Source organism: Uloborus diversus, chromosome 9 (genome assembly GCF_026930045.1).
Source record: "Uloborus diversus isolate 005 chromosome 9, Udiv.v.3.1, whole genome shotgun sequence".
Lineage (NCBI taxonomy): Eukaryota > Metazoa > Arthropoda > Arachnida > Araneae > Uloboridae > Uloborus > Uloborus diversus.
The window spans coordinates 98242150-98267011 of record NC_072739.1 but is presented as its reverse complement, the minus strand read 5'-3'; the positions used below and the strand labels follow the sequence as shown (position 1 = coordinate 98267011).

The following is a 24862-nucleotide window of genomic DNA, read 5'->3' as shown; positions in this document are numbered from 1 at the left end:
ATAAGGCGTAAATCAAAGAAATCGATCAAGAATTGAGGAAAATCTGGCGTAGAAACCAAAAACAGGCTACAGAAATAATATATAAGGATAACTAAAACTCTCTACGGGAAAACTTTTGGTGATGCAGAGTTTATTTCACACCAAACAGCTAAGTAATAAACCGCATTTAACATGAACTTACTCCATTATGCATTAGTCTACTTTCTACTTGCTTTGAGGGAAAAAAAGGTACACTAACAAAATGTAACATTTTTTTTATTGGATGAAATGATAAGGGGCCATTTCATTAAAAATAATAAATAAATAAATAAGAGGGAAAAAGTCTCTATGTTGTCCCGTATGTGAAGAGCTCAAATATTCCATTCAAATGTAATTATTTTAAAGGGTAATGAACAAATTTTTTTTGTTTAAGAAATCACACATATGTTTGAGATTTCTTAAGCAACAACATTTTGTTCATTACCCTTTTAAATTATTGCTTTTAATGAAATATATCATCTCTCGGCATGCAGGAGAAAATACCCGTTTTCCCGTAGAATGGCTCTGTAGGAGGTTGGAAAACTATTGTGAAATAAATAAATAGATCAAAATAAAAGTTAAAACATCACAAAAATTGACGTTGGAAGTTTAACCTTCAGCATCAAATGTGTTACCTCTTTTAGGTTTTGTGAAATGACAAACGTAGGCAAGCAGCGCCCCGACGGGAGGTGACGAGAGGTCACTGTGACCTCCCAAAAATTCCTTATTCGGCAAAATTTTATCATTATTAATATTTCGGCAAAATTGCATCATTACGCAAATTGACGAATTTCGGCCCGACCAACAATTTAAGTTCGAGGTATGCCCCTGTACGTAGAGTTGTTTTTTTAACATTTATTTATGTAACATTTTAACGCTGAAAGTAGTACTTTTAGAAATATATTTTGCTTTATTTTCCATCTTCTTTCAAAACGGTTATGTACATTTTTGCAAGTTAGAAATTAAAAAAAATCCAATATTGCAATTCTAAGCGTTAATTTTTCCGTTGTTGTATAGTTACGCATGACTTGGCTTTCTCGTAATCATCTGCTTTGTTTTTCTCAACTTTGGAACTTGGAAGATCATTTATTTTTGACAGCAGGTGTTGCGATAATGCCTTTGGGTTATGAGGGGATTTCAGGGTCCTCCTATTCAACCGAAAAAATAAATAAATTAGTGAAACAATCTCTTATTTTACATTTGAAGCAGTTGTTGTACAGGGTGTTTTTTTCAAGAGGTAGAGAACTTTAGATTCAAATAAAACACAGTTAAATGGTTGTTAATTGCCATGAATGTTGCTTTATTCGAAAGATGATTCTTTGCATTTTTATTTAAATACGATTTCTGGCATACTCAGCTGGCTCGGAGCAAGTCCAATTGGAAAGTCCCATTTTCTCAACTTTTTGCAGCAATCGAGGCCGTATGACAGTACAGTAAAACCTGTACAAGTTGACTACCCTTGTAAGCTGACCACCTGTCTATGTTGAACCGCTTCTGTCAGGAACGGAATTAGCCCTATCTCATATAATGAAGGAAAACCTCAGTACTAACTTGACCATCTCTCTATCTTGACCACCAGTATATCTTGACCACTAATGTACGTCAAATTTGGTCTGGAGTATTGTAAAAAACCCCTTTGTAAGTTGACCACTTGGTTTATTTTTTAAAACTTTCTTCAGAATATTATTTTATTTTATTATTTATTTATTTATAATAATAATAATAATAATTTTTTTTTTTTGATAGCTTTCAAAGAAAAAAGCTTTGATGACATACTATAAGCATTTTACGAACTTAACCCAGCAGCATAAAGCTTATGCTGCTCTTTATTCTCCTAACTTGTTTTTCGTATGTTGTTCTATTTGAGACAGCTTTTTGTACTCTGTTCAATGAAAATAGTTGTCAGTAGAAAAGTTCTAAGTCCTTTCCTTCAGCTGCAATATGTTGTGGCACACACAGGAATTCTGCTAAAAAGAGCAAGTTCCGGATCTATACATTTTGGTCCTACTGCAACAAAATATGTAGGGCCTCTCCCTAGTGGCGAGCAGTGTCTATTTGAAAAGCGAATAAGCCTTAGTGCTAGGTTTTTTTTTTTTTTCTATTTTTTCATCAATTTCTAGGGCCGTTAGCCCCATTAAGGACGCGGGCTCCTCGCACTGCGGGTACGCAGATCTGGGCCTGCTAATGAGGAATGAGTAAAGTTACATGTTTCTGGTGCAAGGGATTAAGAGATAGGATATTTTTAATTTTGCCTTTATGAACTGGGAGAGTCGAGCTTGTTGCTCTTCATGCTATGAGTTTTACATAAAAAGGCTTCAAAAAGAAAGTAAGTGGAGCTTGAGATTAATAAAAAGTATGAAACATTAAAAGTAATTGAAAATGGAGAAAACCAGAGAAAAATAGCTGGCATATATGGAATTTCTAAAACTACAGTGTCTAATTTAGTTAAAAACCAGTTGAAAATAACAAAAGTATTAGAATAGTATTTTTAATTATTGTTTTACTTTCAATAATGTTAAAAAATCGAAAGTGGAGCTGAACAGAAAAAGATAGTAAAGGGTGAATTCCTCAAAAAATGAATACATGGTGCAAGAAATGACAAAAAAAAAAAAAAAAAAAAACATTACCGCCCTTTATAAGTTGACCACCTGTCTAAGTTGACCGCCAAAGTACTGCACCGCGAGTGGTCAACTTACACAGGTTTCACTGTAATAAGGTGACGAATGTTCTCTTCCAAGGCGTCAACCGTCTGTGGCTTATCGGTGCAGATCAGAGACTCCACATAGCCCCACAAAAAGTAGTCCAGCGGTGTTAAATCGCATGATTTTGCAGGCTAATTCACGGGTCCATTGCACGAAATTATTCGTTCACCGAACGTTTCTTTCAATAAATCAATTGTGACGCGCGCTGTGTAGCATGTTGCACAGTCTTGTTGTCTATTCATGATGAAATGGCAAACCGAACTGAACACAAAATAAGTGACACTATCAAAATGGCACACATATCAAACAGTGTTGCCAACTTAAAGTTCTATAAAAATGGAGGTTTATTTGTCTGTATGTGTGTATGTGCGTATATTCTTCATAAAAACCACAGTTTAAGTAGGATTTTCCCCAAATTTGCACAAAAGTCCTTTGATGCTTAGGAATTCACATTGGATAGTTTTCGCCACCCTATGGAGGGGGAGAGAGCGAAAACATTGCTAGGGGTTTTCCTTATGCAAATCCTCTGTTATCGTCGGATCTTTGCCAAATTTGCTATAAATGTCTTTTGATGCCCAGGAATTATCATAGGGGGGGGGGGGGGATCGCCCGGGATGCTTACACCTATTGATAACAATGACTGAATTTTCGAATTTAAAAAAGATCCAAAGAGCACGTTGACGGGAAATTTTACCTTAAAAAAAATAATTTATCCCCGATTGTTGAATATGCGTCAGTTGAAACATTTTTTATTTTCGAGGTAGACCATGCAACACAGCTAGTGTTTAAAATAAATGAAAAGACTAGTTGCGGGTTGCGGTGCAAATTTCCTTGCCGACAACTCACGCTAAATAATTGAAATATTATTTGCTTCTACCTACTGTCTAAAAGTAAAATATTTCAGTGAAACATTTTTCGCGACTACAATACCTCCTTTATTATGTAAAAGGAAGTAAAAACTTGAACTTTAAAAAATAATTTTAATTTATTTCAAAATGTGTTATAAATATGATAAAAGAAAATATATCCAGTAACTAATCATCGTTATCTTTTACTTTTATTTTCCATTTAAGTCTGTCAAAGCTTTCATTATTTAAGTTAATGAGTAAATCTAGATTGTATACTGAATTCAGCAAGCAAAATAGTTGAAGTGTAAGTGTTATTATTATTATTATTATTTTCAAAACAGTAAAAGGAATTTCACAACAATGAGAAAGCAAACTAAGCACAATTAAATTGAATGATTTAACGTCGTGTTTTGCAGTATGCAATGATGTACAAAAATAAATAGTTTCATATGCGTATTTCATTTTTTATTGAGCATAGAGTTTTTTCTAGTCTTAAAATGCTTTTATTCAAATTCATTTGCCAATTTGCATTCCAACTGCACTAAACCTCTAAAATGCAACTAATTGTAATTTTTTACCCTAGTGTTTTTTTTTTTACTTTCCCATCAGTCCCTTTTTGCGGGATGTTTATAATTTACTAAAGAGAGAGGGAACGCCATAAGGTGTTTCAACTAGTAGTTTCTACCAAATAAGAAAATCTACGTCAAGCGGCAATAAAATTTTTATACACGTGTTTCAGAGTTACAAAAAACCATTTTGTAAACTAATGTGTGAAACCTTACATCTATAAGCAGGGCTTAATTTCTAGCAAAAGAAGTGCAGGAGTCCTATAGTCTTCAGAAATTACTTTTGTGTATAAATAACCTGAGCTTTGCCGATAGTGAAAAACCCCAACAAAATTGAGAAGTGTGGAAATGAGATCGCGTGAGCTCCCTGTAAATTAAGCCCCATTTATGTGTTCGTATCTTCGTCAAGGACGCCTACAAGGGGGGAGGGGGGATCCTGGAGCCATTAAAATTTTTAGGAGACAGACAGAGGTTTTGGTCTCGTTTCTAGGGATCAACACGGGGTGTGTTCCATAGCATTTGAAGGAGATGCACCAACAGGCTTGAAGAGAATGGGCACCATTGTCTTTGTGAATATCCTTGTAACCTTGAGACACTTGTAAAAAAATTTATTGCTAATCTGCGTTTTCAACGTTGATTTTCCAATGTACTTTAGCACAAAGGTAAATATTGTGTCTCCATTAATCATAGAGTTAAACAATAAGACTAACGATGGAGTTGAAGTCTACGTAAGAGTGTAATGCAAATATAATTGCAGTTTTGACATGAGTAATTAAAATTGAAACAAAATGTTTCAATAAAGCATTAATAAAATTAATGATGTCTACCAAAATTTTTGCGTAAAGTTTTCTTTTCAGCAGAGGAAATTTCCCTCGAAGTTCTGCAATAGCAATTTGTATTGTCGAAATTTCCTGGAGAGGAGAGGGGGAGGGGGGGTTGAACCGCAGTGTTTCCTTGTGCGTAGAACTCTGAATTTCTTGTCATCACGGGTATGTAGGTCCGGCGCACATTACACGAAATTGCTCTTTTTTATCCCACTCAAAAAAATAAATACATCTTTCTTTGGAATAACAAGAGTTTATTTGGGGAAAAAATGTATCGTCGACACTTAAATTCAATTGCTGGCGCAAACAATGAAAGAATTTAGTCTTAAAATTTAATATGGCAAATGTTTTACGTTAGCTAAACTAACGGGACAAACTAAGTTAAACCTTAGACTGACACCTCAGGGATTTCCGTCTCTAATAATGAGGTGGTTTTACGATTTGTATGGGAGCAGAAATACTATCTGCCTTTTTGAACGAGACCAGGAGGCGAGCAAGCCCTGATCTAGCATCTCCAAATGGAATCGTCATGGAAACTTGGAGGACTTTGTGACTTCGGTAGATTTATTCGGCTCCAGTCTCCATTAGCGTAAAAACTTCCCCCGTGGAAAATGTTGATGAAAAAATTTCGCTAAATTTACCTGCCCCGTGGAAATTGTCGAATAAGCAGAATAATGTATGTTAATAGAAGTTCGCCGAACCCTGACTGGGAAAAGCTGATCTAGTCTCTACAGAGTAACTAATTTAAAAGCTTAACTTTTTTCTTTTTCGAGTGAAAGAAAGAGTCACCAACGTACCCACAATATAAATTGGCCTGTAACTTTCAAAGGCTGCAAAACAATGAACTATTCAAAAGTTTGAAATCTTGCTTCATAAGATTAGAAGCTTTCTGTAATCGTGGGATAAGCCAATTTTGGGTGTGAGCACATTGAAATCGCGGGGAGAGCCGAAGAACCCTAAAACTGAGCGAAGCTAGCCTTAGTTAGAGAGTAACTAATTTAAAAGAGTAACTTTTTTTTAAGTAAAAGAAATAATCACCATGTAATCCTCAATATAAACTGATCTCTAACTTTCAAGTGCTGCATAACAAAAAACTTTTCAAAGATTTCAAGTCTTACAGCGCAAGATTAGATGCTTTTCGGAATCTCGGGATGAGCAAATTTTGGGCACGTGGAAATCGCGTGATGAGCAAAATTAGCTACATTTACCTTACCAGGGGAAATTTTTGGATACGCAATAATAGGAGTTCACAGAACTTTAACTGAAAAAAGCTGGTCTAGTTTCTAGAGAGTAGCTAATTTAAGAGAGTAACTTTTTTCTTCAAGTAAGAGAAATAATCACTATCGTGCCCACAATATAGACTGATCTCTAAATTTCAATGGTTGCATAATAAAGAACTTTTCAAAAGGTGCAACGAAAGATAAAAAGCTTTTTGGAATCTTTCTCAGGATCAGCAAATTTTGGACGTGTGCACGTGTAAATCGCAAGATGAGCAAAATTTGCTACATTTACGTTGCCGTGAAAATTGTGGGATAAGCAGCCGAAGGGTTAACAGCATTTCGCGGGATTTTGACTGAATGAGAAATACTGGTCTAGACTCTAGAATAACTAGCTTAGAGGAGTAACTTTTTTTTTCAATTGGAAGAAATAATCACCATTGTACCTACAGTATAAATTGGTCTCTAACTCTCAAAGGTTACATAACAAAGAACTTTTCAAAGGTTTCTAATCTTGCAACGTTAGAAATCGTGCAAGGTCAACGTGCTGTGAGATACACATACACAATCGTTGAAACATCTTTTATCTCCATTTGAACGTTTGGAAGTGTGGGAAAACATGTTTAAGGGGCTTTATTCAGAGGGTACTCTCTAAGTCCTCGATTTTCACTACCATGTTATAGAATGAAAGATTTTTTTCTCTGTCAGAGATAAATTAATCTCCTCTACTAACGCCTAAGTAATTAAATGCATATCTTATGAGGGAAAACTTTTGTTTTGTTACGTTATTGTTTCACAAAGCTTTAAGAAACTGGACGTAATTACAAAACCAAATTAAAACTTTCTCTCATTTCAGCATTGCTACAATCGAATCTCACATGTGTCCAAAACCCTTTTGATCGTAGTGACTTTCTTTTCTTTCCTCCCCCCCCCCCCCCATCGTTTAAAAAAAATATCCGTGAATTTCTGTCACTTATATGTTTTTTTCTTTAAACCCGCCGGTAAATTTTTAGAGAACTAAATACTTCTAATATTTAGAAAATTCAAAACGAATCGAATGTGAAAGCAATGTTTTAGAAAGTACAGTGCTGGCCAAATTATTAGACTAAGACTGTTTTAAAAGCAAATTCTTTATTGATTACATAACTATAGACACATTAACGAACAGTGAAATAATTATCTAATATTTAGTATGCATTCTTGATGAGCATTTTAAATCTTTTTGGCATACTTTTCACAAGATTTGCACCATTTCTTAACCTTTTAAAAATGGAGGTAAAAAATTGCTTTTACTCACTATTATATATACTCACATACACATACTCGCTAATTACCTAAAACTAACTTTAAATATAACAGAACACACTAATAAAAGAACTAGTGAACTGTTTAAGCTGATTGAGGTTATGTTCCTGGTAGGTAGATAAACAAAGAACATAAACAAAGCAGACAGTGCTGCCACCTGCAAACATTAAATTATGTTAAAACAACGTAATAATCAGTGTACAGTATGTACTGTACTTTAACAGTAAAATAAATAGTATTTTGGTACAAATAGTGTACAAAAAAAGTCTTTAATCTAATAATTTGGCCAGCACTGTAATATTTAACTACTTATTTATGTTTAAAATTAAGGATAAAAAAATACAGTTGACTGTATTATTAATACCACAACAAAGATTAAAGTTCTGTTTACTGTTTCTTAATAAATTTGCATGACATTTTCAACTTTGTGTAACATTTATTGAACAAATCTGTTTACAATAATAGCAACCTGTAGTTAAATATATCCCATATAGTAAGCAAGGACAGAGGGTTAAAGTTAAGAACAGAGTGAAGTTTCTGCAGTTTCACCCGGAATTTCCAATTATCCAAAGAGTTCCGGTTCTACTCATATCCTAGTTAATTAGTAACTTAGTAAATGCACTCAAATTAGTTTTTTCTGCAGATTTTTATCATTTGTAAATTTAAGAGTAAACAAGAACTATTTTTAAAAAAATATAATAATAATAAAGTCAACTTAGGTCAACAAAGAAAAGATTTTCTTTTCATTAATTTTTATTAAATAATTACAATTAATATAAATATATCGCATATACATTCGACAGAATCTCCATACTAAGTGGCAAAATAGAAAGCGAATTTCTTTGCAATTTTCTTTTCAATGCATCGCACCCCGGTTAGAAAACGGGCACAACTCAAAAAAAAAAAAAAGCATTGGATTAAATCAAGGTTTTACGCAGTAAAGTTTCACGTAGTAATTTAGTTTCAAATATCTACCTCAGATCCAAGTCCAAAAAATATGATTTTATGTTTATTAGTGCATTGCATGTAGAAGTCTATCCCGCATCGAGTCATGTGAACTTAATTCTAAAAAAAAAAAATCCTTTTTAATTTTTTTTACTAGGGTTGAAAGGGCGCGCATCCTATCCTTTACATGCGTTTGAGAAAAAAGTTTTTCCTCTGTACTGTAAAATTACCATAATGCGACTTATGTTTCTCTGGCTCTGAGGTACAGATATTACAATGCGCTCAATAAAACATTTTAATAAAAGCGCTGTTCAACAATGACCGTGATCAGCTGCAGTGAACTTTCAATGGGGTCGTTTCCAAAATTCTAAAAGTATTTTTTTTCTGAAAGAGCATGCTTAAAAACATAGGATCTGACCACTTTTAAAACTATTTGTTTAAGTTTAATGTTTAAAAAAATTACTTAAATCGGTGCGCTTTCATTGTTTACACTTCTGTCGTGTGACGTCACAAATGATGAAATGCCATTCCGTGTTGCCATTCACAGAGCAAAATATTTAATTCGCATCTTTACTCACGTGTATTGGCAACGATAGGGTTAATAGTAAGCGTAGAGCGCAATTTTAATTCGCTTCTTGATTATCATAACGTGGAAACGCAGTAGAAAGATGCGTCAAAAAGTATCATTTGTGACGTCATCAAGACCACGCCTTGTTTGAAAAATAGGACATTTAAAAAAGTTCACTTAAAAAAAAACTGTTAGGAAAATGAAAGTATTTTCTGGGCTCATGTAATTTTTTTTTTTTTTTTTTTTTTGCTCATTCTATCCATTTCAATGACTAAAAGTAGTTCTTTTGACTGAAGGAAACCACCCCATTGTTACAGAATTTGCAATTATATGGAGTCGGTAACCTGTTTACACGTTACGTTAAATTGCTGAACTTTATTTCACAAAAAGTTTTAATGATAGAAACTTACAATATTCAGTGTTTTCAAGAGATATCTAAGAGTCTGCCGAAGGGAAATCTTAAGACAATTCTATTTATTTCATAATTTATTGAATCTTAACCAATGGTCAGTTTTTAAATTAAAACAAGAGATCATTTTTGACCATTAAAACAACTATTTAGGAAAAAGTGTGAGTCTAAAATAAAAATTTCATTTCAGTATAATTATGAACATATAAATAAAATGTGGTGAAAATTTCAAAGAAAAATGTAAGATACATGAAATACACCCCCAGCATATATTTCTGCCTTCTTTTTTTCATGTATTTCTGCATTAATCTGTACTATAGGGCGTTAACTTAATAAACAAAATGTAGGATAGTTTTTTTTTTTTTAATTTAGAAAAAAGAACATGAGTCTTTTAACCTTGACGTTTTGAGAAAATCGCGTTTGAAAGTGAAATTGTACACACATTTTAACGCCTTCCTATCCAATAATATTTAAATTGAGCTACTTAATTATAATCTACTTAGAAACATGAATTCGTTGTCGCTTAAAAGCTCTTGGTTTGAATATTTTGGATGCGTAAAAACAGATTTTTTTTTTTTTTAAATTATTTTAAAAAGGTTTTAAGATACCAACTTCAGTTAAAAAGAGCTTCCACGCTTTGACAGCATGCCAACGTGAATGACACTCTCTCTTTTTGGAAATGAACAGAAGGTCTTTACTGCTGCCAATTTTGCAAAGAAAAACTTTTGGAATTTGAGTTCAAAAAATAAATAAATGAAAAATAACGAGCTGTTCATTACCTGGAGGTGCTCATTATTAGTAGGTTTACTCATTGAGAAGAGAAAAAATGAAGGAAAAATTAATTGAAAAATAACTTTTGGGAAAATGGAAATATTTTCTGGTTCCATATTATTTTTTTGCTTATTCTATCAATTTCAGTGACAAAAAGTTCTACTTTTGACTGAAGGAAACCACCATATTGAAAACTCACCTTCATTTTAGAGTTTATCCCCCAGCTTCGCTAACACTTCGAATTTCCTACCCCTTTAATATATCAACATTTATGGTTGAAATTGAAAAGCAGGGAGGAGGGGATTTCATGTCGGCGAAACTAGGGGGACATCCATTTTAACATGAAATTTCTTAAAAACAATTATAATTCACCTCGGAACATTGGAACAAATTTTATCTTATACAGAAAAATCAAGGTCTTCTATCGATATTGAATTCTAATTTGTGCTAGCATTTTCTCGAACTCATTTCAGAGGATTTATGCAAACACGTTGATTATAATTGAAATAAACTAATTTGATTAAAGAATATATATTGCATTGTCATCGGGTCTCAGGTCGCATACAAATTTCCAAAGAATCCGATCACTGGAACTGAGAGGTGAAAATTGGTTTGCAAGATTTGAACAAGATATATAAGTATATACAGGGAGAGTGAACTAATAGTAGGAATCGAAAAATGACTTCCTGTACGCAGGCTTTAGCATGAAAAGAATTAAGGTAATAAGGTAAAATACGCATTGAAAATAGCGTACCATTATTTTCGGGCTTCAAGGATATCCGAAACACGTGTTCAGAATTTTCATTGCACTTTTCTTCTTTTATGCTATTTCTATTCTGCCATCACATGAAGTCATTGGGATTATATTTCTGATGATTAACTGCGCCTGCGATTCTTAATTCGAAGCTCCGCTTATCTCTTATTACCTCAGCAATCAGCTGTAAATAGAAGAAATATTTTTTGTAAGTAGAAACTGTGCTAACTTTTGCGGACGGAGAAGGCAAATGACTAATAAGAATGAAAACTCCAAAATATAGTATCAAAACACAATGTCTTATAAAATAGGAGGACCCATCACCCACAAAGAGCAATAGCGCACCCTACCCCCCCACCCCCAGTACCATTAAGATTCCCCCGAATGTGAGCCCCTTAAAAGAAAAAAAAAATCCCCCTAAAGATGTAAATGGCGCAGTCTGCATCATGCTCCCCCCCATTCTGGTAGGCACTTTTGTATTTTCCACGTGTATTGCACTCCGCTACGTGTACAGCTAAGTGTACATTTATTTTATAGATGTAATAAATAAATTAAAATTTGGAAATAACAGTGTAAACTTACATTTAAGTAAAATATTGTGGAATTTTATAACAAAATAATTGAGAATTAACAACGTGAGGTCCCAAAAGCAGTTTCAATAACTGTATCCTTACTGGACACTTATAATAACACTAGTCAACAAAAAGAACTTTTTGTCTGCATCCGGGTTTTAAATAGTCAATTCCTACTAATTTTGGGTCGAGAAAAACGAATATGGTAGTGAATTTTTTTTATTATTAGCTCTTGTTTTCAAGATACATAAAAGCCCACTGTAGAAAGATACACAGCTACCACACATTGATTTAAAGGTAATGCTAAAAGGGGAAAAGAAAAAATCCTGTGCAATAAATATTATTTAATAGGTGCTGTTTTTATTAAATGATGCTTATTTTTCGGATATCAGTGGTTCCTTTTGGTTTATTGCTGTAAACGCTTCATTTTCGATTACTTTTTGTACGTCAAAGAAGGACCATCTTCATGTTATAGTTCAGCAGTATTTGGTGAGTAATAACTCAGCCCAATGATCCTGATATCTGCGTTCCATTGCAAAAATATCTTGGGGAAACCTTTCCTCGTGCTCACTGCTCATAGCTTTAGTGTTTAAACAAAATATTCTGGAAGAAGTGAACAAAATAGAGTTTCAGAGACGCGTCAATGGTCACAGAACTTCCACAGGGATTCTTTGATGTTTGACCAACTGTTTTTAGCTCTCGTCTTCTCTGCTGCTTGGAAAGTTATACCCTTAAATGCTTTCTGTGTTTTTTTTTCTCCTCTCGCAAATTATTTTATTCAAAAACAGTGATTTTCATATTGGGGTCGTTTCTCAAATTTTAAAAGTATATTTTTCTGAAAGAACATGCTTAAAAATGTTGGATCAAGCCATTTTTTAAATAATTTGTTTAAGTTTAATATTTTTAAAAAATTACTTAAATCGATGATTTTTCACTGTTTACATTTCGTGATGATGACATCACAAATGATGAAATGCCATTCTGTGTTGCCATTCACAGTTGCCACTCACAATATTTAATTCGCATCTTTACTCACGTATATTGGCAACGATATGGTTGATAGCAAGCGTAGAGCGCAATTTTAATTCGCTTCTTGATTATCATAACGTAGAAACGCAGTACAAAGATGCGCCAAAGGGCATCATTTGTGATGTCATCAAGACCATGCCTTGTTTGAAAAATCGGACACTTAAAAAAATTAATTAAAAAATAACTGTTGGGAAAATGAAAGAATTTTCTGGGTCCATGTTATTTTTTTAACTTATTCTATCAATTTCAGTGACTAAAAGTACTACTTTTGACTAAAAGAAACAACCCCAGTGCGCGTATTTGAAGGGCCGTTAAATATTCTCTCCTTAACCTTAACTTCAATACATCCTTGAAAGTTCCCTCTAAGGTATTGGAAAATTATTCACATTTTTCACGATTCGATTTCGATTCCGAGTCACAACTGACTACAACTGTATTTATGTCGAGGACTGCATACTAAGTGCCTTGCCTCCATTATTTTTATACCGATAGATGGCAGCACCATCCCCGGATCGAACGTTAATGAGAATTTAGAACTAGACCAGGAGCTAATAGCTACCTGGTGCTAGCACCCCGAGAGGTATCGTTTCACTTGGAGGACATTGAGACCACGAGCATATTTAACATCGCCCAGTCCCCTTTAATGACGACGGTGGGTCTTCGACCATCGAGGTTCGAACTCAGGACCATCCGGCCCCGAATCCGACACTCTACTGATCGGGCTACCACGGCCCCACATTTTTCACGAAGTTCATTATTCCCAGCAGAATGAGCCTAAGTGGAAGCAGAAATGGATGGTTCTACTAGAGGCTTATTTTGGGCATTTCTCTTCCCCAAATTTAAATTTCTTGAAGTCCGTTTCGGTTTTCATGTAGTGAGATTTTTATCCCAACCTGGGATCGAAGTTTAGAAGACAGTCAGTCCCACCGGGGTGTTTCTATCCGCCAGGAAATAGAGCATTAGTGAGGATTCACGATCCTAGTTGCTCTGTATCTTGAAAACTAGAGCTAACCTCAAGCTAATCTGCTTCGGAAATAGCTAGTTTTGAGCCAGATGCATTTTTGCTGTTGACTAGTGAATTGCTATATGAATGCTCTGATCACAGGTTTTCAATGTACTTCGGATTAGACATTTTGTTCAAGTGGATTCCCATTTGAGCGTCATTACCCGACTCCCCCCCCCCCCCGTCCCAACCCACCCAAGCTTTCAAGCCCAAGGCAAAAAGAAAACAATAGTTCCGAAAGATGAAAGATAAAATACTGTTAATGTACTTTAATTTTCTGACTGAAAATGCGGATGTGCTCCAAATTAAAGGTCCCAAGCCTAGGACTGGTTGCCCTGTATGGTAATCAGTCTCTGTAACTGCAATTTGTTTCGTAATTTTGTGTAGCGTGACTCACATTTTCTAGTATTTCAAACAAAACTTTCAATTTGAAATAAAGATATCACTTTTTTTTTTCAATCCTTTTAAGTTTCATTAAGTAAATTAAATATTGTAAAAACTTTACTATTAACTTCCAGTTGATTTTAAGATGAAACATTATTACGTGAGCTTTGACCTAATCCACTTGAAGACTATATCATGGATAATTTTACTTCCTTCTTTATTTTATTCTGTATGTTTTATTGCAATTTTTAGAAGTATGTATTATCCTTTCTTGTATAGGAAATAGAGGAAGACTTCATTACTGAATTTATTTCGTTATTTCCTTTTGGCTATAATCTGGTACCATTGAAATAGTAGAATGGACAGTATAAAACTACTCTAATATATTGTTACAAAAAAAAAAAAAAAAAGAATAATTTCTTTAATAAAAACATTGATACTGATGTCATATCTCCAGTTTGGAGGGGGAAAGAAGGGGGGAGCTAGAGGTATGAGAAATACTTTCAATTGGACAGTTTAATCATAAGTAATGTGAGAGCGAACATTTGCAATTCAGGGGTCATGAAAAACACACAAACACACACACGCAAAAACAAAAAAAGCAGAGCAGATATCTTATGGTACAAAAAATATTATCCATATTTCTCTTTTACATTTGAAATAGAAATATTGTATGTTATATTTCACATATTACTTAATATAGTGAAATCCCGCTACAACGAACTAGAAGAGACAGCAAATTTTGATCGTTTTAACAGTATATTCGTTGTAACGGATTTCAAGCAATGTTTTGGCAAGTTCATCGGGACTGAAAATTTACTTCATTGAAACGGATATCTCTTGGTATTGGTATTCATTGCATCGGAATTTCACTGTACATACACTTCCCTCGGGCAGTATTGAAAATGTTTCTTCGGTATTTTCTACATGAAATTTAAACACATGGTTAACGATGTATTTCTTCCTGTTTCAGCCATGAAAACACAAGTCAAGAGTGAGGATTTCTGTGTACAATAACATGCTCGTCCAAAAAGCGAGACAAGGCAATTCGTGTGTGACTGGTGACATTCATTTGAAAGTCTCCACAGTTCAAGTATGACAATTGTCTTCAACGGTGGTGGTCCCAGGACAGTAGGGGACAGTGTCACATTGTCGCAAAGCATCAACCGTGGTCAAAATATTCAGAATGAGAGCAAACTGTCTGGACGGGAACTTAAACGTGTCCCCGAACATATTCGGAAAAACGTTGCGCTGAAAATTTTGGACTTGTCCAACAACTGTTTGGACGACAACAGCATTTGTGATTTATCCGATCTGAGGAACTTAATTAGACTGAATTTGTCAGCTAATGAGTTGAAAAATATTCCGTTGGACTTCAGCATTTTCCCATTTTTAGAAGTATTATGCTTATCTGCGAATGAGTTGGATTACCTACCAGATGGGGTGACAAATTTGCATAGGTAAGTTTCCCGTATTCAAATGATACATTTTACGGTTCTGTAAGGGGTTGCCCATAACTGATGTCATATTTTTTTCTACATAGGAGGCTCCCCTCCACCCCCTTTTTCCCAAAGTGTCACACTTCACCTTACCACAACTTGTTTCATGTCACGTTATATTACATACAAAAGATATTTATACAAAAAAAATGCTTTTATTTCAAACAAATTGTGTAATGTCACACAGAGACGTTCCGAAGTTAAATTTTCGGAAGTGCGGAAACTCAGTTTGCCGAATGGAACTGAGGATTTTTCGGAATGCTGATAATTTCTCCGAATCGTCAGAGAAAGTTTGCCGAATGATGATAGTTTTGCCGAATCATCTGACAAAGTTTGCCCAATAAGGACATTTTTGGAAGGGCACAGTGACTTCCCGTGACCTCCCATCGGGGCACCCCTGATGTCATACTTCCCGTTACCCACTCCTCTTTATCACAATTTTCTGAACCGTCCCCCAAAGTGTGACATCATTTGTGGACGACCCCTAACATAATATTATTGATTTCTCCCTAAAAACTACATTTTGGTCTGCGACACATTTCATATTTCCAAAACCATTTTCAAAAACATGTTAAACTTAATTTCTACTAAACAACTGTTCCATAATTATACATGATATCTTCAAAGTTTGAGTTGCCCACAAGAGCTCCACTGTGTATCAATGGAAGTTTTATTGTTATACAAAAGTGTGTACTTTCCTTAACATTTTATGATGAATTCAATGTAATTACTTCTGAAACATAAAGTACATTGTCTTTCATATTCTGCTGTAACTAATGACTGTTGCGTCAATTGTTCTCCTCGCCGAGCATTGTCTGTTTATAAAACAGAAACAATTCTAATTGCTTTTTCGGAATTCTAATTGCGTAATTTCTCGCAATAATCCGAGTAAAGTTTTTACAAATTCAAGGGCAGAAGAAAATGTACTGTCAGCGGTATGTGAATGCAAAAAAAAAATCTATTTATAGAATAAATTGAGGAATAAGTAGTTAAACATGGGCATAAGCAGGGGCGTTAACAGCACGGATGCAGATGAACCGTCTCCGGCTCTGGGAATTTGAGAGCCTTCGACTCCGACTCCTGTACCTAAAAATTTGTTCCACTCCGCAAGCATGGATAGAGTTGCGGACTTTGAGGAAGAATGACCTTAAAATTCAAGAAGTTCTTTTGAAAGATCCCTCATTGCTTTTATCCGTAACAAAAATATTCTTTTTTATCAGTATTGTTGCATTTAACCCAAATTACCTATTTTTTAAAAAAATTACATTACTTTTAGTCAATCAATTAAAAAAAATACTCACTTTGAAATCTTACTGTTTTTTGTTCAGAAAATCAAACATACGCACATTTGAAAATTTCATTGCTTTTATCCATTCCTCAAAATTCACGCATCATTGAAATTTCATTGTTTTCTCAACTACTTGATAAGGGTAGGTTTCTACGAAAATCGTTAAGCTTTACTTCTCCGAAAGTGCCCTTGATTTTATCCATCATTTAAAAAGATTATAATCTCTCACACACAAGACTTATTTTATTTTATTTTGTTTTTCTTTCTCGTGGAGTTAATGCTGCGTTTTGAAAAGAGTTTTTGTTGTGTATTAACTATTACGTGTTATCCCTTTGGGAGACGGTGGCTTCTTTTGAGACTACCATTTTTTTTTAATACATATATATTAGCCAACTTGTTTTAAAGAATTGGCTGGAAAAAAATGGTGAAATCAAGCGACGCCACCCTGGCTCAAATGTTTAACTGGTGTCCCCCCAGTTTCGCCGACACGAAATTTCCTTCCCCCTTTTTTTACATTTCAACTATACCTTTTAATATATTTAAGGGGGGAGGAAATTTGAAATATTTGCGAATCTGGGGGAAAACCGTTAACTATTATCTAGCTCAATGCAATAAAAGTTATTTTTGTTTTGCCAGATCTTAGCGTGCGAAATTCAAAATTCTGCTCTAAATTTCTTAACCTGAATCAGTTTATAGTTTTAACATTGCGCTTTACCTGGAGATGAGATGATCCTGTTTTGTAAAAATTATTTTACACTAAGAAGCGTCAAGGTCGTTTCTTTTCCTTTTTTTTTCTTTTTCTTTCTTTCATTCTTTCTTTCCTCTTTCTTTTCTTTTACTTTAGGACATTTTAATCCGTAGAAATCGCAAAGCAAACAAGTTTTTTTTTTAATTTTTTAATTTCTTTTTAATAGTATTCTTCCAAAGCAAAATCATCATTTTTATAATTGAAAAAATATCTAATAACTCTTTTGATTAATTCAGTTATTTTGCTAATCGTATTGCTCGTACCTACAGACGCACGATTCCCCTTCTCACAACCTTACTTTCCAATTTTCTATTTATTAATATTTATTTATTTACTTTTAGGTTTTAGTGATATTTTCATTGTTCGTTAAACGTACTCTCCAAGTTTTGATTTTTCCCTTTACAAGAGAGTAGGCTAAACAAGAAATAAACAGATTCCATTTTTCTAAAAAGAGCGTAAATATACAAAGCAACAACTACAGTGAAATTCCGATTTTACGTCCCACAAATCTACGTTTTTCCCGCATTTAACCTCTTTTCATCGGGTCTCATCATCAGTTTTGCTGCTGTGTATTTCCCGTATTTTACGTTTTTGTAATCCAGTCCTTTCAGAAACGTAAAATCGGGGTTTCACTGTAATTTTCATAGCCTTTTCCTTTACAAAATTCTTGAACTTTTAATTAGGAAGCCTTTAATACCACTTTATTATGTGTACAAACGGTTGCCGAAACAATGAGATTGTTCTTTTTTCTTCTTCGATTAGCGGTGCAGCTTTGATTCATTCCTTTTCAAATTTTGATTCAAACATCTGGAAGCACATGGCATGGTGACCTTGATTGTCCTTGAAAGCCTCTAATTGGATGAGATGATTTTAAATGAACCGATACTAATCTACGCGACTTGAACTTGCTAATGAAAACAAACGATGTTTCTAAATGTCTGTTTTCTGTTGTGTTCAGTTCGTTGAATGATCTTGCGTGTTACATTAATTACCCTTAACCTAGTCTGAGTTTGTTGACCAGTTTCTCTTATGTTTGGGTTCTCGCTTTTCTAATTGACCCAGTTTAGATGAACGCTTAAGAGTAGTATTTTCTTTTTGTGTTGTATCTTTTTCCGAGATTGTGTTGTGTTGAAGGCTTTTTTTTCTTTTTTGTCTTTCTAATGAATGGAAAATTGTGTTTTAAAATGAGATTTTAAAAAGGTTTTCAAACTGAAAAAAGCTTCAACAAAAAGAGTTAATGGGGGCAGGTTAGATTTTATGATTAAAGTGATGTTTTGCATTAAACTAATTAAACCTCGCAAAATAAATACCACGACAGTGCGAACGAATCGGAACTCCTTTTCCCGCCCCTTTAAAATATTTTATTGAGGCCAGTAGTTTCTGTCAAATGTGCATCATTTGCCAGTGGTGAGGAGCCAGGCCCGACGAGATTCCATGTCAGCCTAGTCGGAAACTAGGTGCCCGTCCCTTGAGTGGCCCGTCTGGAAATCGGGCCTCTCAAGTAGTCCGTAATCAAGCCCCACTATAAATTTGACAAGTTTTATGGGAAGAGGGGGTCTGGGAGGTCATTCCAAGCATTTTCTACCTTCGAGTTCGAAACGTTACGTCAGAGCCGATCACGTGACGAGAAATCTCGCAAAATGGAATTCTGAGATAAAAAAATTCTTATCACGATGTGGCGACGAGTCCAAGTTCCAGCCGCGATGGGGGAGGAAGAGTTTTTCGCCGGTTTTAGCGGCGCGGGGGGAGGGGAGGAGGCACGTGACTTCTTCCAACCAATGGTCTTTAGGCGCAGATACTTTTTGTTTTGCTCCATCCGTGCAAGATAAGGCGCGAATTTTGACGATTGGCACGCTAATGGCTCATACTTCAAAGATTACGTTTTACGTTGCAAAGAATCACATCGAAATAATTTTAGATTTTCTAGAAGCAAATCCAGAATTCATAAAAATAAATTCACCGAAAATTTTACAAAATAGTACACAAAGGAAAAATGATCCGAGGGCTAAAGGTAAGTCATATTTTATGCATACGAGTATTTCAGTATTACAGTGTCTAAAACAAAAATTGAAGAGGGGAAAAAAGCCAATACATATATGAGAAAAAAAAAATAACCGTACATTTTGTTGATTTATAATATAAAACCATCTATAATAGTAAGAACGTCTTGTATGAAATATATTTTTCCCGAGAAACTATAATCCAAATAATGATAATAATAATAACTTTAGAAAAAATCATGATATCAAAAAAAAAAAAAAAAAAAAAATCCTAACTGTCATAAATGCAGACGAAGAAATATTAATAGTCCGTAATCGGGGATTGTATATTATGTTGTTATCGTGTCTCGTGTCGAATGCGAAAGGTTTAGCTGCATCCAAAAGTCTTGATGAAAAAATCTGGTAATTCAAATTGAATATAAAACACTAAAATGCAGGGGGGGGGCTAGGTTATGGCGCTGACTGCGCTATTGAAGTTTTTAGGGGATGGTGGTGGTGTTTTGAGGGGTATTTGTTTATTGGGGGGGGGCTCTTGCTTTTGTAGGGGGGAGTCTTTGCGATATTTGGGGGGAGGGGCACCCCTGCAACATGTAAAAGGTTTGTTGGGCTAATTGAGCTTTTGGGGATGAGAGCAGTCATAACAGAGTATACAATCTTCCATATTAGGATTGGTAATGTAAAAACCAACCTTTCCCCCCGCTCAGTTGTAACTTGTAATTATAGCAACAATCTCAGTATCAAAGACATATTCCAGTTTTTTTCTCTTTTTCTTTAAAATTATAATTTAATAAGCATATGCTTAAATAAAAAGTTTTATTTCTTCATTATTCCTTATTTATTTATCCATTTTTTCTAGGTATGGTTTTCAAGACCCAATCTTAAGATATCTTCAAAACAGTACTTTTTTAGATTTCCTTTTCAAAACAAGCAACTTGTAACTATGATTACATAATTTCATCTTTATCTTCAAGATTAAAAAGTCAAAACAGCAATCTTGGTTATAAGAGCAGTTTAAAATGAATAAATACTCTGCTTCTGTAAATGTATATTGAAAAATATTCATAAAGGGAGTAATATTTTTTAATCATCGTTTCACTTCAGCTGATAAAGAACTTTAAACGTTCAACCCAAAGGAAAGATTCTAAATTGAAGAAGAAATGGAAAAAGGAGCAATCGGGGCGAAATGGAAAATCAAATTTTGGAAACAATTTCCCAGAAATTACCAGGCTTTGTACTTTTTTGTAATTAGTTAATCAATATCAAATTTCAATAAAGAAAAGAAAAATTCTTACAAATTAAATTCAATTGAAATTGAATAATGACAGTAGGTAACAAATAAAGAATTTAGGGGAAAAAAGGGGGAGGAGGATTTTACAGCAAAAGAAGACAGAAAAAAAATTACATTCGTCAGTGGTGTACCTAGCATGGGTGACAGACGGGGCGGTAATTTGTAATGTCACCGCCCCCCCCCCCCCCTTAAACGCAAAAAAAAGGGGGATTGTATATTCTGTGTAAACTTCAAATTCATACAATTTTCAGAAACAAATAGTACTTTTGTGAAACAACTAAATTTTAAGTGGGATAATGTACAAAAGACAAATAAAAATTATGAACGCTTTTTATATAATTTGCCCTAGACGCATAGACGCATTTGTGCAGGCCGTCAAGCGGTCAAAACCAATAAAGGGGAGTAGAAAATTCATCGCTCCTTAATTTTTTCAAATGCATTATTTCTTGAAAATGGAAGTCCCCGATCCCCCCCCCCCCCACCCAACGTATTTCCTAAGTGATGGATTTGGTTAAAAGAAAATGAAATCCAGGGAAATAAACAACCTTAGCCGAGAATGCATTTTTATTCATAAACTGACATCTTTTGCATTGAAAAAGGAGCTCTTAATGTCTCCAAAACACGTGTCTGCAATTTAATTCGGATATTTGTGTAATATAATGTTGTGAAAGTGGGTTTAAGTCTTTTAAGCATTGAAAATTTGTTGTAAAGCGAGAAATGTTGCATATATACCTATTTTATGTTTGCAGTTATAACTCTCCCCCCCCTCTCTACCCCCCTGCACCATTTTTGGGGTTGGCCCCATCCTAATTCGTTTTCTTCGTACCAATACCATTCCTTTTAGAAAAACCAACTCCCGTAGTTTTATTACGAAAATTTCGCCGAAAACCACTTTGCCCCCCCCCCCACCCCTTCTTCCCTGCAAAATGTTTTTGTAAAACTCCCGTTTTAGTGTCACAAAAATTGAACGGAAAACCACTTGCCCCTCAGTGCAATTATATGACCCCCCCCCCCCTTTTCCCTGCACCATTTTCAGGGTTGGCAATATCCTAATTCGTTTTCCTCGTGCCAATACCTTTCAGAAAAACCAACTCCCGTAATTTTATCAAAAAAATCCCACTAAAAACCATTTGCACCCCCCCCCCCCTCTGCACCATGTTCGGTGTTCGCAACATTCAAATTAGTTTTTCTGAAATGTATTGGCAAGCGGAAAACTAACTCCCGTTTTTGCGTCACGAAAATGGAACGGAAAACCACTCCCCCTGTACAGTTACGACCCCCCTTGCCCCCTTCAGCATTTTCGGCGCCGGCAAAATCCTAATTCCTTATTTGTTATCCTCCTGCCAATAAATACCTGTCAGAAAACTTACTCCCGCAATTGTATCACAAATTGAATAGAAAACCACTTGCCCCCCCCCGGGGCAGTTTTAACCCCCCTCCCCCTTCCTGAACCATTTCCAAAATTGGCATAATCCAAATTCGTTTTCCTCGATCCAATACCTTTCAGAAAAACAAACTCCCATAATTGTATCACAAAAATCGCACAATCTCACCTACTTCGCGGCAGTCGAGATTTCGCTCGCAAGTAAAGGCGCGAAAAGTCACTTTTTCCCCTTCTTTTGGAGCTTAGAATACGAACTTGCGAGATTTATACTGCGAGACTGCGATTTTCCTTAAAGCGCCATCTAGTGAGACGATCAGAACTAATCTCGCAAGGTGAATTTCGAGCTTGGAATAAGCACCCTGGCGATCAAACTGACAACCTTGATAACAAAACTTGATTATTTTATTCAAGAATTTTAGTTTCTGCTCCTGAAATAGTTTCAGCAATCAGCGTTCTACCAATAAAATTTACTACAACTCGAATTAAACTACGCGAAATAGAAAAATTCAAAATTTTCACGAGTAACGTGTCTCAGAGCTAACACGAATTCCTTTCCCACAACGCCAGAGTTTTTCAAAAAGAAACACGGGGCGTTAGTATCAGGACTGTGGAGTCGGAGTCGGGCTGATTTTGGGGTAAAGGAGCCGGAATCGTTAGAAAACATGCCGACTCCGACTCCGGGCTTCTTTATTTCTTTCATTTTCACTGATTGTCCTTACATTTTTTAAAAACTAACTACTAATTGATTCGATAACATGTATAAAAAGCTACTAATGAGAAAATAACTGCCATTATGGCAATCAACTGGCTTGAAAGTTTACCGAACTTTCAGTAGCCGTCCCCTAATTATAAAATAGTAAAAGGAATATAACCATTTAGTAAGTCGAGGCCCGTACCTCACGGGGAAATTTCTGAGAGTGTTCGACAAATTCAAATGAGTTCTGGCGCGAAAGTACGAATCCAGAAGAAAATTTAGCAAAGAAGAAATATTGGTATAGTAAAAGCTATTCGTACAAAGCTGTATACCGACGCATTTTGTGTAAAATTTGCTCCTAACGTATATGTACCCGGCCTCTCCCCGCAATGTAGTGAGTGCCCTATACTTTCGTTGAAATTTTATTGATGGAATATAATTTAAGATATATTCGGGAAAATTTTCAGAATTAAAGTATTTATATTTTTTTATAAACTTTGATGAAATTAACTAGGGGTATCACCTACAGATGGGTGTCCCCCGGGGCAAACCACCTAATTCTCTAGAACTTAGAGAGAAAAAACTTTTTTTCTTTCAAGTTGCAGCTTTCAAAAAGTATTTGATCAATATGTATTTGCTAAACATTAAAGGAAGCAAATTACAAGTACTCTTTTTAAATTTTTGAAAAACAATGGTATTTTTAATTCATCTCACTTTTAAACTCTTATCTATTGGAAAATTTGATTTTTAAAATGAATTTCTAACGTTGTACGCATCTTAGGTTTACATTATAATACAAAATGCGAAATTTTCATTAAAAAAAATGAATATTTCAATCTTTGTTTAGAGGTTTCCCCCTTCCAAAGAAGGGGGGAGGGGGGAGGGATTGAAAAAATACAATTTAAAAAAAAATCCGGAGTCGGAGTCAGGCGTTTCAGAATCTCGGAGTCGGAATCGACTATTTTCCTTCCGGCTCCGCAACCCTGGTTAGTATCAGCCTCGTTATGGGTTACAAAATATTTCTTTCGTGAATGGACTTTCATCCCCTTAGCATCCGTGAAGGCGGAAGTTCTCCGTATTTTCCATTCATTTTCTTCATTCCAAATGTGAAAGTTAATTAAATATAAGGCCACCTAAGCGCACTACAGAGGGATGCGTTCCAAGACTCCTCGCGTAAGTTGAAATTTCGCGTTGTGGAAAAATATATGCATACAATTTTTTAAAGCATACGAAATACTTTAAGGCACTTATAAACACCCCTCAAACTGCTCTAAAGCATTCCTTAACCATTAGTTTCTTCCATAATGAACTGAACTTTTACTATATTTAAAAAAAAAAAAACTGTTATTCAACATGAAATACTTAAGATGCACAAAATGAATGATCAATGGGAATAAAAGATATAAAATAAAACAACCCGGTACGTACTGCATGCAGTAAAATTAAAATGATGCACAAAATAGTACTGTACAGTAGATACAGTAGCAATATTTAAGAGTTAAAAAATGAGGATACTAGTGATGATTTATGCTCCAAGATCAGATCGTTATTCTTATCTAATACATTTTTAAATACGCTTCACCTTTTATTTAAAACGGTTCAATTTGTAGCTAACATCTCCTGTACCTGATCTTTTTATTAATCCAAAATGCAAAAGCGCGCGTAGCTTCTATTTTCATAATTTTTACTTTGCTAGACTGCTCTGCAAGCTTCAATATTGAAACTAAGTTCTAAACTTTTATGGACATCTTTTTGTTTTGACTTTTAATTGTACATATGGAAGATTCACTCATACTTATTGTCGTATACCTTCGTACCCTGTCGTATACTTACTGTCGTATTCTTATTGTCGTATACCTTCGACGTTTTGTAATTGTTCGAGCATATCGAGAATCTTAGCCTTTTTAAAAAAAAATTATCAGAAACTTTCTTTTTCTTCACATTTTCAAACTTTAAATGAAGGTGACACTAAGGTGCCATTATGGTTATTTAATGCACTAGACTAGTTTGGCTTGGGAACTTTGGCTGTCAGTGATGCTCAAAGGG

General features: G+C 34.8%; 1 protein-coding gene across 1 annotated transcript in view; it reads left to right on the top strand.

Moving 5' to 3' along the window:
* The first annotated feature begins 15010 nt into the window (after positions 1–15010).
* Positions 15011–24862, top strand: part of LOC129230391 (PH domain leucine-rich repeat-containing protein phosphatase 1-like) — a 72989-nt gene continuing 63137 nt past the window's right edge. The window contains exon 1 of the mRNA XM_054864790.1: positions 15011–15375. Coding sequence (XP_054720765.1) covers positions 15011–15375 — 365 coding nt within the window. The remainder of the gene's footprint in view (positions 15376–24862) is intronic.